The following is a 13,743-nucleotide window of genomic DNA, read 5'->3' on the forward strand; positions in this document are numbered from 1 at the left end:
TGCGGGGCCTGTGAGCCCTGCCTCCCGGCTCCCGGGCTGCGGGCGCTCGCGCGGGTCCAGTCCCGGTCCCGGTCCGCGTCCGGGTCTGGGATCCTAAACACTTGGGACTCCCCCCACACCGGTCCCACCAGAGCGCCCCTCCCCTTCGCCCTTGGCCTATCGGCGCTCAGGAACTACTGCGCTTGCGGCAAGTCCATGTGATTCCAGCGCAGCCAATCAAAACGCGAGACAACGGCCACATCCCGAGGTGGGGCCTGGCAGTACGGAGATAGGGCACGGCGGGGGCGGAGCGTGGGAATCGGCGCCTGGAAGTGCGCGGCCCGCCGCCGGCCCTCCCGCGCCGTTCCTTCCCGGCGTGTGAGACGCCTGAGCCCGGCCGCGGGGGCCCGCAAGGGGAAGGTCGACCGGGCACCGCTGTCGTGAAAGCAGAGGCGGTGAGAATTCCCTGGGTGTTTTACACCCCGAACGTCTCGGGAGCGCAGGAGACCCGGCCCGCCCCGCGGAGGGTGACGGTGGCCCGGGGCAGTGTCACGGGGACGGGACAGCCGGGCGCCCGCGCGGCCGCTCCTCCGTGAGCGCCCTCTGCCGAGGACGACGCCCGGCGCGCACGGACGGACTCACGGACGCAGGCGCCGGATGAAGCCCGACCCCGCAGCTCGCGGGCCGTGCGGAGAACCTCGGACCCCGATCCCCTCCCATGCGGGTCCAATGCCTGCTTTTTCTTCAGCTGCTAAGGCTGGCTCCAAACGAACCAAAATGTGACATCCGCGGTTTGGAAGGGGACCGAGCAGACGGAAGAAGGCGGCAGAGGGCAGACGCTCAGGGCTCAGAACTGCAGCCGCCGTCGCTGGTGGCCGCGGGCCCCCTCCGTGGTGGGGGACGAGGCCGACAGCCATTGTCAGCTCTGCGATCGCAGTAAACAGACGCTGTCCCAGCTGTTGTGTTGAGACAGGGTCTCACTGTGCAGTCCAGGCTGGCCTCCGACTTTGGAGCCCCTGCGGCCCGTCAAGTGCTGGGATTACAGGCTGGCAGCATCAGGCCTGGCTTCATCCCAGATGTTTAAGCCAGTGCGTTTCTAGGACTACAAAATCGGGAAAACTAGACGGAGAAAGGGAAAGAGACCTCTTTCTGCATATTATCTTTCAAAACAATTTACAGTCATGTTTTGAATTTTGGGAGGAGACTGTTTTCTGGTATGTAAGAGCTGCACTAAAATAATGGTATCAGTCTTACATAGCAAATTTACTACTTTAACAAATGTGAAAAACAAGGATTCTAAATAGGTTCATTCAAAAGCTTGGTTCCCTGGAGTTAGCGCAGTTTTTAGTAATAAGAATTTAAGAATAACTTGCTGAGCAAATAAAAAGGTCTTGACCCCTGGTCCACTGGAGGAATTTCTGAGCAATAGCCCTTCTGGCGGGGGTCCGCATCCTCAGCAGCGTATCTGCCTACGGATAGCGCAAGGAGGGCACTCCCTCCCCATTGTGATTCCTTTTAACCACAATTTAGACCAGACTGAAAATGCTTTAGAAAAACACTTACCATGTACCAATTCCCCATGATGAATGTGATCATTATGTACTGCAAGTAAGTACTTGAAAAACAGAAAATTACCCTATGTTTCTAAGTAATATTCAGGTACACTGATTGATGCCCTCCTTGCCCTTCCAGTGATTCATTCTGGCCACAACTCAGAAAAAGCTCTGGAAAAAAATCTCGTGCAATACGAAACAAAATCACCTCATGTTTCTGTGTGATGTGCCTATGCTGAGCGTTCTTTTACTAAAACGCTCACTTACATCGTTAACCTTTCCTCGTGGATGGTGGTGATAAATGGTAACTGATAAAGCCATGTCTGCATTTCTCAGCTATATACAGTGAAATCAGGTCCACAGAATAAGACATGAAATACGGTTATCATGAAAAAAATACAGTGCAATCATTTAAAATGTTTATTTTTAACTCGTTTATCCTGTTATCTTTAATTATTTTTTGATCTTTTTGAGACAAGGTCTCGCTATGCAGTTCAGGCTGGCCTTGAGCTCACTTTGTAGCCCAGGCTGCGCCACCACCCCTGGCTTCAGTGATCTTTTAATACAATTCTCGTATGAGTCTACTACTACTGAAGGTAGGGAAATGAAAAGGCACGTTCAGGATTCAGAATGGTAAGAGCTGGCTACTAGAGAACAAAGGAGTAGTAACAGCAGTGGCATTAATGGCAGCTAACCGAGGCTGTGCACTGCACAGTCCAGGGCTTCACACCCTGGCAGCCCAGTAGCTAACAGTGATTCAGTACCAGACACATGCCAGGCACTGACACGAGCATCTGACATGGACTGAACCAGGAAGCAGCTCATGCTTTCAGCAGGTCTCACCCCTATTTGATGGATGAAACAAAGGCACAGAAGATAAAGGTGTGTTATGGCTGTATCTAGATGCCCCTCAAAAGTCCCCTGCAGTCATAGGTGGGGTTTTCTGGAGGTGGCAAGATCTAGAGAGTGTGATGCTGGAATTAAGGGTATTCCCTACCCTGGGTGGGTGGCCTGGATGGAGTATCAGGGACAGAAAGAGGGCTGCTGCTGTCGCTTGCTGCTTTGCTACCTTCTGCCTGCCCTGCTTGGCCATGGACTGTTTCCTCTCTGCTGTACCACACTGCCTTGGAGCCTACCACCTATGGATAGAAACCTCTGTACACTGTAAGCCAAATAAACCTTAACCCCTGTATGTCAGGTATTTTGTCTCAGCAGTAAGAAGAGTAACTGAGACAAGGTGATATTTAAGACCTCAGAGTTACTAAGTAGCAGAGCCAAACATCTGACCCCAGAGCCTGCACTCTTTTAACTTCCGTCCCATTCAGCCCAACTTAGATACAAACCCCACTGTGTGATAAAATCCTTTTGGTTTTCCATCTTTCTTGTAGCTTACTCTGAAGAATACTGTCTTATAGAGAGCCCTTCCCAGTCTTCATGGTGGCCTGGGAAGTTTTGTAAGCCATGGAAAAAGTTATTCTAGTGAGTTAATTTATCCTAATGGTGACCAACCCATGGTGAGGATAAAGACAATAAAACATATCTGTAGTTGTGGGGAGCCAAGAAGGGGCGGTCCTAAGTACAGCTAGGATGATGGCCATGTGAACAAAGGCCTGGACCCAGGGTTTTATTAATTTTCAACCAGAGAAGTGGCTTGGGGATGAGTGACTGAGACTGGCGGGAAGTACATGAGTGTCGTGAGCTGGGCTAGGTAGGACTGAAATCACCTCTGCAATACGCAGAGGGGGCATGCAGAAGGGGTAATCCGCATAACACAACTGAGGTAGTAGCTAGTGTTTTAGGGTGGTGCTTCAGCTCTCAGGTGTAATCTTTTAAGGCCTGGGAAGTCATAGCCTGTTACCTCCAGGCTCATTCCAGGGCTCTTCCTCCTGTCCTGGCTCACACATGCTTCTTGGGAGATATGGGGGTGGGACAACACTGCCCTGTCATTTTGCTTCAAAGACTACACATCAGTACCTGGCTGGACTGATCTGCATTGCCTAAAGCCAACTGAAGGGATAAGGAAAAATCCCATCTAGCTCTGCACACATCAACATGTGGAAACTGGGCCAGGTTCAGCCAAGAGCAAACTGCTCTTCTTCAAGAAGAGTGTCGTCCAGGTATCCTCCACACTGCCTTACTGGATACGTGGTAACTGTTCCTTTACTCAGAAGGGTGACTGGGCTCTGTAATGGTAATCACATCTTGCATAGCAATGCTCTTGCCCTTTCGAAAAACAAAAAGCAGAGCTGGTGATGTAGCTCAGTGGTAGAGCGCTTGCCTAGCATGCACAAGGCCCTGAGTTCAATCCCCAGTACCACAAAAAGGAAAGAAAAAAAAGAAACCAAAACTGAAAAGCAACCAGGCACACCAGAGTGTGTATTTGCATATACTTTAATAACAAAGTCACGTTAGCTGTAAATGAACAAAAACGGAAACAAGGAGACTTAGCACGCAGTCCTTCCACAGCTCAGGCATACACGCAACTTTAAAGCACACTGACTGTGTTAACAGAGGCTACACCTACTACTTCTGATTATGCGCATTTCTAAAACATTATGAAAGAGTCCAAAGTTAGGTCCAACAATATTGTTGAGAAAATTTTAACAAAGTCTTTTTAAGAAAGTCTAAAAACCTCCTGTTTTCCCACATGGACTCTCAAAACGTTTGAGTTTTCTATCAGAATATCAGTTTGCAACTTAAATTTTTACCATACATGAAAAATTATCAAAAATATATTGATGGGTCTATACTAATTGTTGCTATATTTACATTAAGCAAATTCTTTTACCAAGTTCTTTATATACAAATTACCACTTGTCCTATGTGAAATTCATTAAAAAGTTACAAACCACAGAAATGTCATTAGAAATAATGCATTCAAAATGTAACTGCTTTCCATCAGTGAAGAATATCTTTAAATAATTTAGTTGAAATGTACTGATCTCTCGTCAATTTCAGCTGCAACAGTTTTTCTTCTGAGTGTCCTCTGTGATTCAGGGGGAAAAAAGACAAGGGAGTGTAAGTGCAAAGAATTAACCTCTGATGAGTATTTACTGATCTTTGAGAAATTTATATTCCAATTAGGTTGGTGTAAAAAGATTAACAAAGATGTAAACACTTTAAGATAACTGAAGAAAAAGGCTTTAATAACCAGCAAATATATCACAGAAATATTTTTCATAGTAATTCAAATCACAAAACAGTATCCCAAACCCAATTAAATTGAATGCAGGGCTAGAGATTTAGCTCAGCGGCACAGCACCTGTCCAGCAAGCATGAGTTTGTGAGTTCAATTCCTAATACCAAAAATAAATAAATAAATACATAAATAAATTGAATGCAAGCATGGCTTTTCAATATTTCCAGAAAGAGCCAGCATTTAAAAAATTTAACTAGAGAGCCAGGTGTGGTGCTCGCCTGTAATCCCAGCACTCCGGAGGCTGAGGCAGGAGGACTGTGGAGTTTGAGACCAGCCTGCTACTAAGTGAGCTCAAGGCCAGCCTGAACTGCATAGTGAGACCCAGTCTCAAAAAGACAAAAACAAAACAAAACAAAACAAAAAAAAAAACTGGAAAGAATTTAGATTTTAGAAGCAGCACACAGATAAATGTATACTTAAAAGGCAAATTTGGTGGAAAGTTCATAAAGGGACAATGTCAATGCATCAAAGAGGCGGCTACTTCAAGTGTCTTCAACTCGTAGTCACGTAGTGAAGAAATGAAAAAGTTCTTTTTCCTAAGCTTTTCCGATTTAAAGATCACTGACTGAAGCACTCTGTCCAGAACAATTAACCCTCTGGTCCCATAATTAACTGATGTCGTGATAATTCCTAAGAATTTATGCCTCAAGACTCTCCGGTGAAGGTGGAGATGAGCTCCATTTTGGAAGCTATTCGCGTTCATGACCACTTTCCTACAGCAAGAAGGCAGCTGGTCACCCGCCAGTACTAGATGTAGGCTACCCGGTCAGTTACCCGGTCAGTTAGTGCTCTGCCGCTGGATCTTGTGACCGGTGCTCTGAGCGTCCTCCTCCTGACCAGGCCGCTTCCCGCTGCCCTGCACGGGGCCCCCGGAGCTCCGCCCTGCACACAGGAAACAGTTCGCTGAGGACGGGGTCGCGCGGACAGCGCGCGGGCCAGGGCCTCAGCCTTACCTGGCTTCAGCAGCTGAGCCTGCTGCCCGTCTCCGTGCGCACAGTGTAAGATGCTGCTCCCCTGGGCACAACCTACGTATTCAAAGAGTAAAGTGACTTAGGATCAGCTCTGAGATGTATCAAGACTACCAATCCCATTTTTAGTATTTAAATTCATTTATGTGATTTTGTTCAGTTCTCCCTGGGCCAAAAATCACATGCCCAAATCAGGAACTTAAATTTCAGCTTGCAGAAGTGTCAACTTAGCTCAAACGCTGAGTCACTGCTTATCGTTTTCTAAGAACCATCTCTCTCCCAGGTGACAGTGATTAGACACCTGACCACTAGGTGGAAAAGGGGCAGCACTGAGACGCCCTCCCCTCGCCTCTTCCCCGGCTGTCCTCCTCCGACCCTCCCGGCCGCTCGAGTTGGTTGTCACCTCGCCTCAGACAGGGAGCAGGGTTGCTGGACCGAAGCGCCACAGCGCCCAGCCCACCTTGAGAAGACATGGCTGCAGGGCACTCACGCGGGAGCACCTGGCCTCGGACAGTCATGCCAGAGGCTGCCCAGGCCCAGGTCCTTGTTCTTATCTATGCTCATGAAGCCCTTCTGCACAGACAACCAGGATTTCAGGTACGCGTAGGCGGAAACTGGAAGCCTGATATCGCCAAGGCACCATGCATCACAGTAAGGTTCCTACCACGGATGACCAAAGCAAGCTCCTGCTGACACCCTCCTTGACAGCTTTAGCCTGTGTCATGCAGCGCTCGCCTCTCATCCCAAGACACCCAGCACCGGCCAGGGGCTGCAGCACCTCTTCCTGACCTCAGCCGGCTCCCCCAGCAGTGACCACCAGTGCTGTGGCAGCGGGTAAACCTTTACTCACGCGGATACGCCAAGGCCCACGCCAGCCAACTGGACACTTAGACAGTCGGGTGGTGCCTTTGTGTTGTGATGTGTGCTGCACCACAACTGCCATATCGCACACTGGCTAAGCACCTGTTTACTTGAGGACTACAGCGGGCCCTGGGGACAGGAGTGAGCGAGGGGTGAGTCTGCTGCGAAGGGCTCGCACGCCAGCAGAAGAGGGAGGGAGAACAGCCAAGCACAAAGAAGGGCGGTCAGGTGCGGCATGGACACCAGCGTAGACACAGGGTGACTCTCAGGAAGGAAGGTTTGGCACGAGTCAGAAACCAGGTCCCTCGGTTTCATTTCTCAAGCTTGTCAATTCTTTTTGTTTGTTTGGTTTTTGTACTGGGAATCGAACTCACGGCCCTGCGCTTGCCAGGCCGGTGCTGCGTTACTGAGCCATATCTCCAGCCTCAAGCCCCAGGTTCTATTCCTTCTTCCACTATTGTGATAAATGAAAATAACCTCAAAGACAAAATACCCTCAGAAACGAAATAGAAACTGGATGGATCAGTGCTCACTTTGGCAGCACATACGCTAAAAACAGAAACTAAATGATTCAGTTTCTACAAGGTTAAAAAACAGACATAACTAGTATTAAAAATCAGGAGAATGATTACCTTCGCAAAGGAGAGGAAAAATTAACAAGCTTGATAAATACACTAGGAGTTTTCTTAAAATGGCATTTTATGTGTTTAGAGAGCTATACAATGGGCAGGCACTTAGACGTCTAACTCCCAGAAAATGCATGAACACCACCACAGCCCTGACTCCCAGAGCATGAGCCAGTCCACCTTCTCAGTAACAGTGTAAGAGATGGCGCTCAGCCGATCCACCAGCTCGCTTCGTAACCGCAGTCACAAAAGCCACATGCCCGCACACGCACAGCTCTTCAGGGTCACTATTGCAGTTCAATTCTAAAATGCCAAGCCAGCCAGGCATGGTGGCACCTGCCTGTAATCCCAGCACTCTCAAGGCTGAGGCAAGAGGATTTCTGCAAGTTCGAGGCCAGGCTAGGTTAATAGCGAGTTCAAGGGCAGTATGGGCTATGTAGTAAGACCTTGCCTCAAAACGAACAAACAAACAAAGGATGCTGGGAGAAGAGACGGTGGGACTCATAGAGAAAATAACATTTTTCCTTGACTGTGGTGGCACATGTAATCTTAGCTGCTCAGGACGCTAAGCCAGGGAGATCACAAGTTCAAGGCCAGCCCAGGCAATTCAGAAAGACTTGCCTCAAAATTTTAAAAAGTGATACAGCTGTATCTCAGTGGCAGAGGGCTTGTCTAGCATGTTCAAGGCCCTGGGCTCAATCCCTAGTACCTGCCTCCCCCAGTATTTGGTTTTTAGTAACAGTTTTGTAAGGATAAAAAGTCTACCTGATCACTTCCCCTCATGTTATACCATCAAAAGCACCAAATGGAAATTTTACATAAAACCCTGACTTAATTACTATGGAAGAGAAAATTACACAAGAAGCTTCTGAAATGAAATACATGGAAAAAAATATTCGCTTTACAGTGTTCGGGACACACCCCAGGCCTCTGCACGGAGGTCTACTCCAATCTTTTTAAAGTTGTTTTTTCCTCTGCTTTTGCTTTTGAGACAGGGAGGGTCTTGCCAAGTCCCAAAGGTGCCCAGGTGGCTTGAACCTGCCTTTTCCTGCCTCAGCCTCCAAGTGCTGGGATTTTAGGTGTGCACCACCACACTCAGCCCCACTGCAGTTTTAACAGTAACTGTCTCTCTTAGTTAAGACTGTATTTATTTTCCTTTACTGGTTTTTTGAGCTCCTGTCTCTGGTGATTGCCTTGTTTTCTGTTTTTTTTTTTTTTTTTTTAGCAGTTTTTGAGGTATAATTTACGTAACAACCATGTTAAGGGTGTAATTCAGTGATTTTTAAAAATTAATTTCCAGTGCTCTGTGAACATCACCACAATCCAGATTCAGAACATTTCCTTCCACTCCAGAAACCCCTCCTGCCTCCTGCATTCACTCCCCGTTCTTCCCCTTGGGCCAAGGCAAGCACCAGCCGCTCCTCTCCAGGCACACAGGGTCAGGCTGCACGATGCTGCCGCCACAGCGCACGCGCGGCCCGGGCACCGGGCTGCTGCACAGGACCTCACACCACTGCGCTGATGCTCTGACTGGGGCGGGGAAGCTGCTCCAGATGGTCCTTTATAGGCCTGCGTGTGGGTATCTGTTTTCGTTTCTCTTGGGCAGGCACTCAGGAAGGGAATTTCCAGGTTGTACAGGAAGTTTATAAGCTTTTTAAGAAGCTGCCACACTGTTTTTCCAAAGCAGCTGTACCCCTTTACACCCACCTTCCAGGAAGGTTCCCTGTTTTTACGTAAGTCACTGTGCCTGGTGTTCCCGTTTTGTCAGCCGTTCCAGTGGGTACAGAGTGACCAATGTGCCCAGTCTGCCTGCCCCTTTCCAGGTGACAGCCTTGAAAGGTCCACCTCCCAGAAAACCCATCAAGCCAGGTGGTCGTCGGCACTGGTATAAAGTGCTACCACAATGTTTCTAATCTGCGCTTGTTGAATGACTAATAACATGAAGAACAGATAGTTTATAACAGAAAAAATAAACTAAAAGTAACACAAACTAAAACTGCTGTGCTCGCTTCGGCAGCATATATAATAATAAAATACACTACGACAGCAGACAGACTGCTTTATTATAAAAATAAAAGCACTTTAAGACCTGTCGTGTGCTTATTCCTTCCTGCATGTACTCAAAGTATGAAAAGGAGAGGAGAAAGGTGCAGCTTGTACTGCAGAAACAGGAAGGTCCCATGCTCCCGTGTCCTCCCCACTAAAAGGAGTCCTAAGATCCTGCCCTGGTCGTGCTGTATAAGGAACCCTGTGCAGGAACCTGCTGCCACTGGCAGAGCACTGGCAGGCGAGTCCTGCCCACTCAGAGCCACCAGAGGGGAAGGCTGGCAGCACCGCCCGACGGACACACTCTCCACAAACACTCCCATCGCCAGGTTTCCAGTGTCCTCTCCTCCACTGACTCCCAGCGCTACCCAGCTCACGACCTTCCAAGCAAATCCCCCTCCTCTCCTCTTAGCGCTCAGTGACCACTCCTTTTGTCATTTGCTTCTTTCCCTCCACGTCCCACTTAGCGCCTGAGGTCTATGTTGTTTTTATGCCTTCTATGTCCTTTTAAAGCTGCACGGAACCCAGCTCCAAAGTGTGCTGCAGGAAAATATTTACATGGTTACTGTCAGGTCAAGATTTATGAACCTCCTGCATCACAATTACCCTATGTTTACATATTGTTAAGTCAAATTATCCCAACTATCTTGCTCCCCTGCCTGCCCTCTAAAGGTCACTCCACACAGAGGACACAGAGCTGTGTGAGCCAAGACATAGCGCGTGCCACCACTGTCTCCCGTCCTGCTCCTTGCCGGGCCCTCTGCTTCACAGCACTCTGTCCCTCACACGCATGTGAGGCTGACAGCAGGCTGAGAACAGAACTGATCGGAGGAACTGTGAAGCTTGCTCTGTGAGTTTACTTAAACTGCAGGAGACTCGAGGAAGAGTATCTGTGAAGCACATGGCCTCAGTGGCAGCTCTGACTACTAAGGAAGTAACATTTCAGGATGGAAACACTTCTCTTAGCAACAGTGGGCAGCACTGCACTCACAGCGGCAGCCACTGCAGAACAAAGAAAGCGCACGCTTCGGTCCGTCCCACTTGGGTCTGCTACAGCACCCCACTTAGGAGAGTGGGGTCCTGGGGGAGGTCTCAAGTCTCCTGGCGACTTCCCTAGCCAGGAAGTGGGGCTCCTGCCCCACCCTTAGGGGGCTTCTGTGATGAGGCAGGTGTACCCCCCAATACACACACACACACAGAGGTGGGCAGGAAAATCTGGCTGCTTCTGCTACTTTGGGTACTAACTCTGGGAGGGTAAAACAAATGCAGCTCTCACAAGGATGCAGGATATTTTGCAATTTTGAAATGGTTCAATTTAAAAAAAGGTTTTAGTCTTAATATTAATTTAGACTGTATGATTTAAAAAGTAAGCATTTCTCAAATGCTGTCTTTTTTATCAAATTACTTAGTTTCATACTATTTATGGTTAGAGCCTTAGAAAACTGATGAAATGATTCAAATTTCCAATGTGTATTGACAACATCACTGCTATGAGGCATGTTTACAACTGATGGGACAACTACATATAAGTCATGTAGAGGACGAGCACAGGGCAGAAAAGACCCAGGTGCAAAGGACCGGAGGCCCTGCGCATGCATGAGCTGAGTCCTCCCGCTTCCTTCATAGGACTGCCAACCTTCCTAACTGCCTCGGGGCTGATGCACCCCTCAAGAGGGTAAAAGATAATGGGCATCCTGAAAATCTGAATTTGCATTTCATTTTACTACATGTAGTGGAACATTCCAGCTTTTGAGTGTCACCCACGGAACAAAGGGACATGTGGATGTGCACACAGGTACGCATGTGCACAAGGAACCTGTTACACTAATTTTAAATAAAACCCAGGACAGCACAGTTCTACAAGAAATATGTATGACTGGGCGTCTCTGCCCGTCAAAGGTGTAGGAGTCCTACCCACTTACCTCCACTGCTGCCACCTCCTGAGACACTCTCTCCGGAAGCGTAGGCCATTAGGCCTCCATTGCCGTTAGGATTGGAAGGCACTGATGCAAGAAGACCTAAAGGAGACAGAGATCCCTGTTCAGTTACAGGGCAGACCAACAAGCAGAGACAGCTGCCGCAGGGTGCGGAGGAGCTCCGGCTCACCTAGCCCTCGGTACCGGGAGAGCTGCTGGTAGAGCTGCTTCATCCGCTCAATGTTGAGGCGGCTGGCCTCAGCATGGTTCACCATCGGCTTGGGGTAATTCACGCCGATCAAACACTTGGCTACTTTTTGGATGCCTTCTGGTGCATTCCAGGGATCATAGATATATTTTGCAGGGAAGCCTCGCAGGACAGGCAAATAACGCCTTTTAGGAAAAGGAAGAAAAGTTATTAATAAAATGCATCATAGGCGAACTTCAGTAGATCAAATCACCACCACTGAAATGCTGTTTCCCCATCTCATCTCTGTTGCCCATTGTGAGTGGGGCCACTTAAGGTAGCTTAAACATGAAAAGCTCTTCCTGGATTAGCTATTCCGAACGCAGTAACAATCATCTTTGATTTACCTGATATAGTCTCCATTGGGATCTGTTCTCCTACCAAAACCAACAGGGCAATAGCAGTGAAAAAACTGTTGGAAAAAGGAACTACAAGACAGCCACATCCAACTTCCAGCATTTATGCTCCAATCTGCATCAAGCAGTAATTCTTCAAATACCTTCAGAAGTAACAGTAACAGATTAGTTTGCGTGCACACACACAATTCTCAAAGCAAGCATTTCTGAGGTCATAGTAGAGCAAGTCAGGCAAAGAAAATCTAGCATAGACCTGTAAAATTATCCCAAAGCTTCCTTGTGTATGATGTGTTCTACACACAGAGGAGAGAAATAGATGGGTGCTATAGTAGCTTTCTCAATAGAATTTACTTTTCCATCCTTTGCAGTATTATTGTGTGTGGAGGGCAAAAGATCACTGAAGGATGACAGGATATTAGTACATAGAGAAACAGCAGCAAACCTCTTACGAGAAAGTAAAAATGCTACCCAAAATCACCAACAAAAATGTAATGCTTGGTATACCACCTGGATAAAGGGAGCACAACCAAATACAAATGCACTTTAGAAATGCACTTGCCTCATATGGTTTAATCTCAAAAATTCCTTGATCCAAAGGGAAATAGAGTTACATGATTTTTCTTAAATTTATGAATTAGATGCTATACATCACTTTCATAATATATAACTGTTAGGAAATACAAAAGATAAAAACAAAACGAAACAAAAAACACCAGGATCAGAAATGGTCCTTGGATAGGGAAAATTTTTTTTTGTTTTGTTTTTTGAGACAGGGTCTTGCTATGTAGTTCAGGCTGGCACTGAGCTCACTTTGTAGCCCAGGCTGGTCTCGAACTTGCAATGATCTGCCTTCCTCAGCCTCCCAAGTGCTGGGATACAGGCATGCGCCACCACACCCGGCTCAAGAAAATTTATGATACAGTCAGAAAGGTAAAACACATGTAAATCCTGTTAGCATAACCACAAGATGATGCCACAACATTTAGCATGATTTACTTTGTGTAACGAAGTACTGCTGCTATAAAGCTATCGTGTTTAAGTGAGGTGAAGTAATTTATATTTTAAAATTTATAGTATGTACTTCTAAGAACTCTTGGATGAATCTATTTTGTGACAGAAATAACCACCTACAAATATGTCTTCCAATGAAATCAGAATATTGAAACTTAATAGTTCTTTTCACAGCTAGGTGGACTTAACCTCTGAAGGGACTTTAGGTTAATTAATTTAACCAGCTTTTACTAAAATGGTAATCATTTTACCACCCTGCTCTCCAAAACTGTGCCTGTATTGTGGCACTTATACCCTTATCACTAAACAACTAGACTATGAACAATCATATGTAATAGACAACTTCTAGGATTTTAAAAAATAAAATAAGAGATGAATTCCTTCCAAATCTGACAGGATCCACTAGCTGGGATACTTACCTTCATTCCTTCTTCCCAGCTCACCCACAGGTCCCCTCGCGTCAGAAAGCAGGCGACCGCATGCCTGGCCAGGTGGTGAATCCAACCTTCCTGGCGAAGCTGGGTCATGATGGCGTCAATCCAGGGAAAGCCTGTCCGGCCCTCTGCCCACTTGGCTAAAGCCTCGGGATTCTTATCCCAAGGAATCTGCACACAGATGGGGTTTCCTTCCATCTTATCAAAGCGTGGGTTATTTGTTGCTGCTGTGTAGAAAAATTCACGCCATAACAGTTGCCCATACAGAGAAAGGGGAGGAGAACTGTTCTTCTTTACCTATGATTAAAATGCAAGGAACTATTATTAGCTGTTTTTTAAGGAGTATTCTGAAAAACAAGTGCTAATTTTAGGTAATACCTTTTTGTAGAGATCTGTTAGCTTGAAGTAAAACAGGCGGCAGGACAAACAACCAAATCTGAGGTAAGGGCTGAGCCCAGTAGGGCTCGCAAGCAGGGAGTTGGCATTCATCCGAGGCCTTTCAAAGTTTGCCACCCAAGCCTGGGGACAGAGAAACTTGTATTAACCA

The 13,743-nt window shown here is 47.2% G+C and overlaps 1 protein-coding gene across 1 annotated transcript in view; it reads right to left on the reverse strand.

Annotated features, from left to right (window-relative positions):
* Positions 1-3,905: 3,905 nt before the first annotated feature.
* Cry1 (cryptochrome circadian clock 1) overlaps positions 3,906-13,743 on the reverse strand; it is a gene marked incomplete at its 5' end in the record, with an annotated part of 63,438 nt that continues 53,600 nt past the window's right edge. The window contains 8 exon segments of the mRNA XM_005374636.2: positions 3,906-4,518; positions 5,506-5,613; positions 5,685-5,756; positions 11,155-11,250; positions 11,339-11,541; positions 11,743-11,894; positions 13,182-13,493; positions 13,575-13,715. Of these exon segments, the coding sequence (XP_005374693.1) occupies positions 5,510-5,613; positions 5,685-5,756; positions 11,155-11,250; positions 11,339-11,541; positions 11,743-11,894; positions 13,182-13,493; positions 13,575-13,715 (1,080 nt within the window). The 3' untranslated portion in view covers positions 3,906-4,518; positions 5,506-5,509.

This window comes from Chinchilla lanigera, unplaced genomic scaffold, assembly GCF_000276665.1.
Source record: "Chinchilla lanigera isolate Chin_1 unplaced genomic scaffold, ChiLan1.0 scaffold00004, whole genome shotgun sequence".
NCBI lineage: Eukaryota > Metazoa > Chordata > Mammalia > Rodentia > Chinchillidae > Chinchilla > Chinchilla lanigera.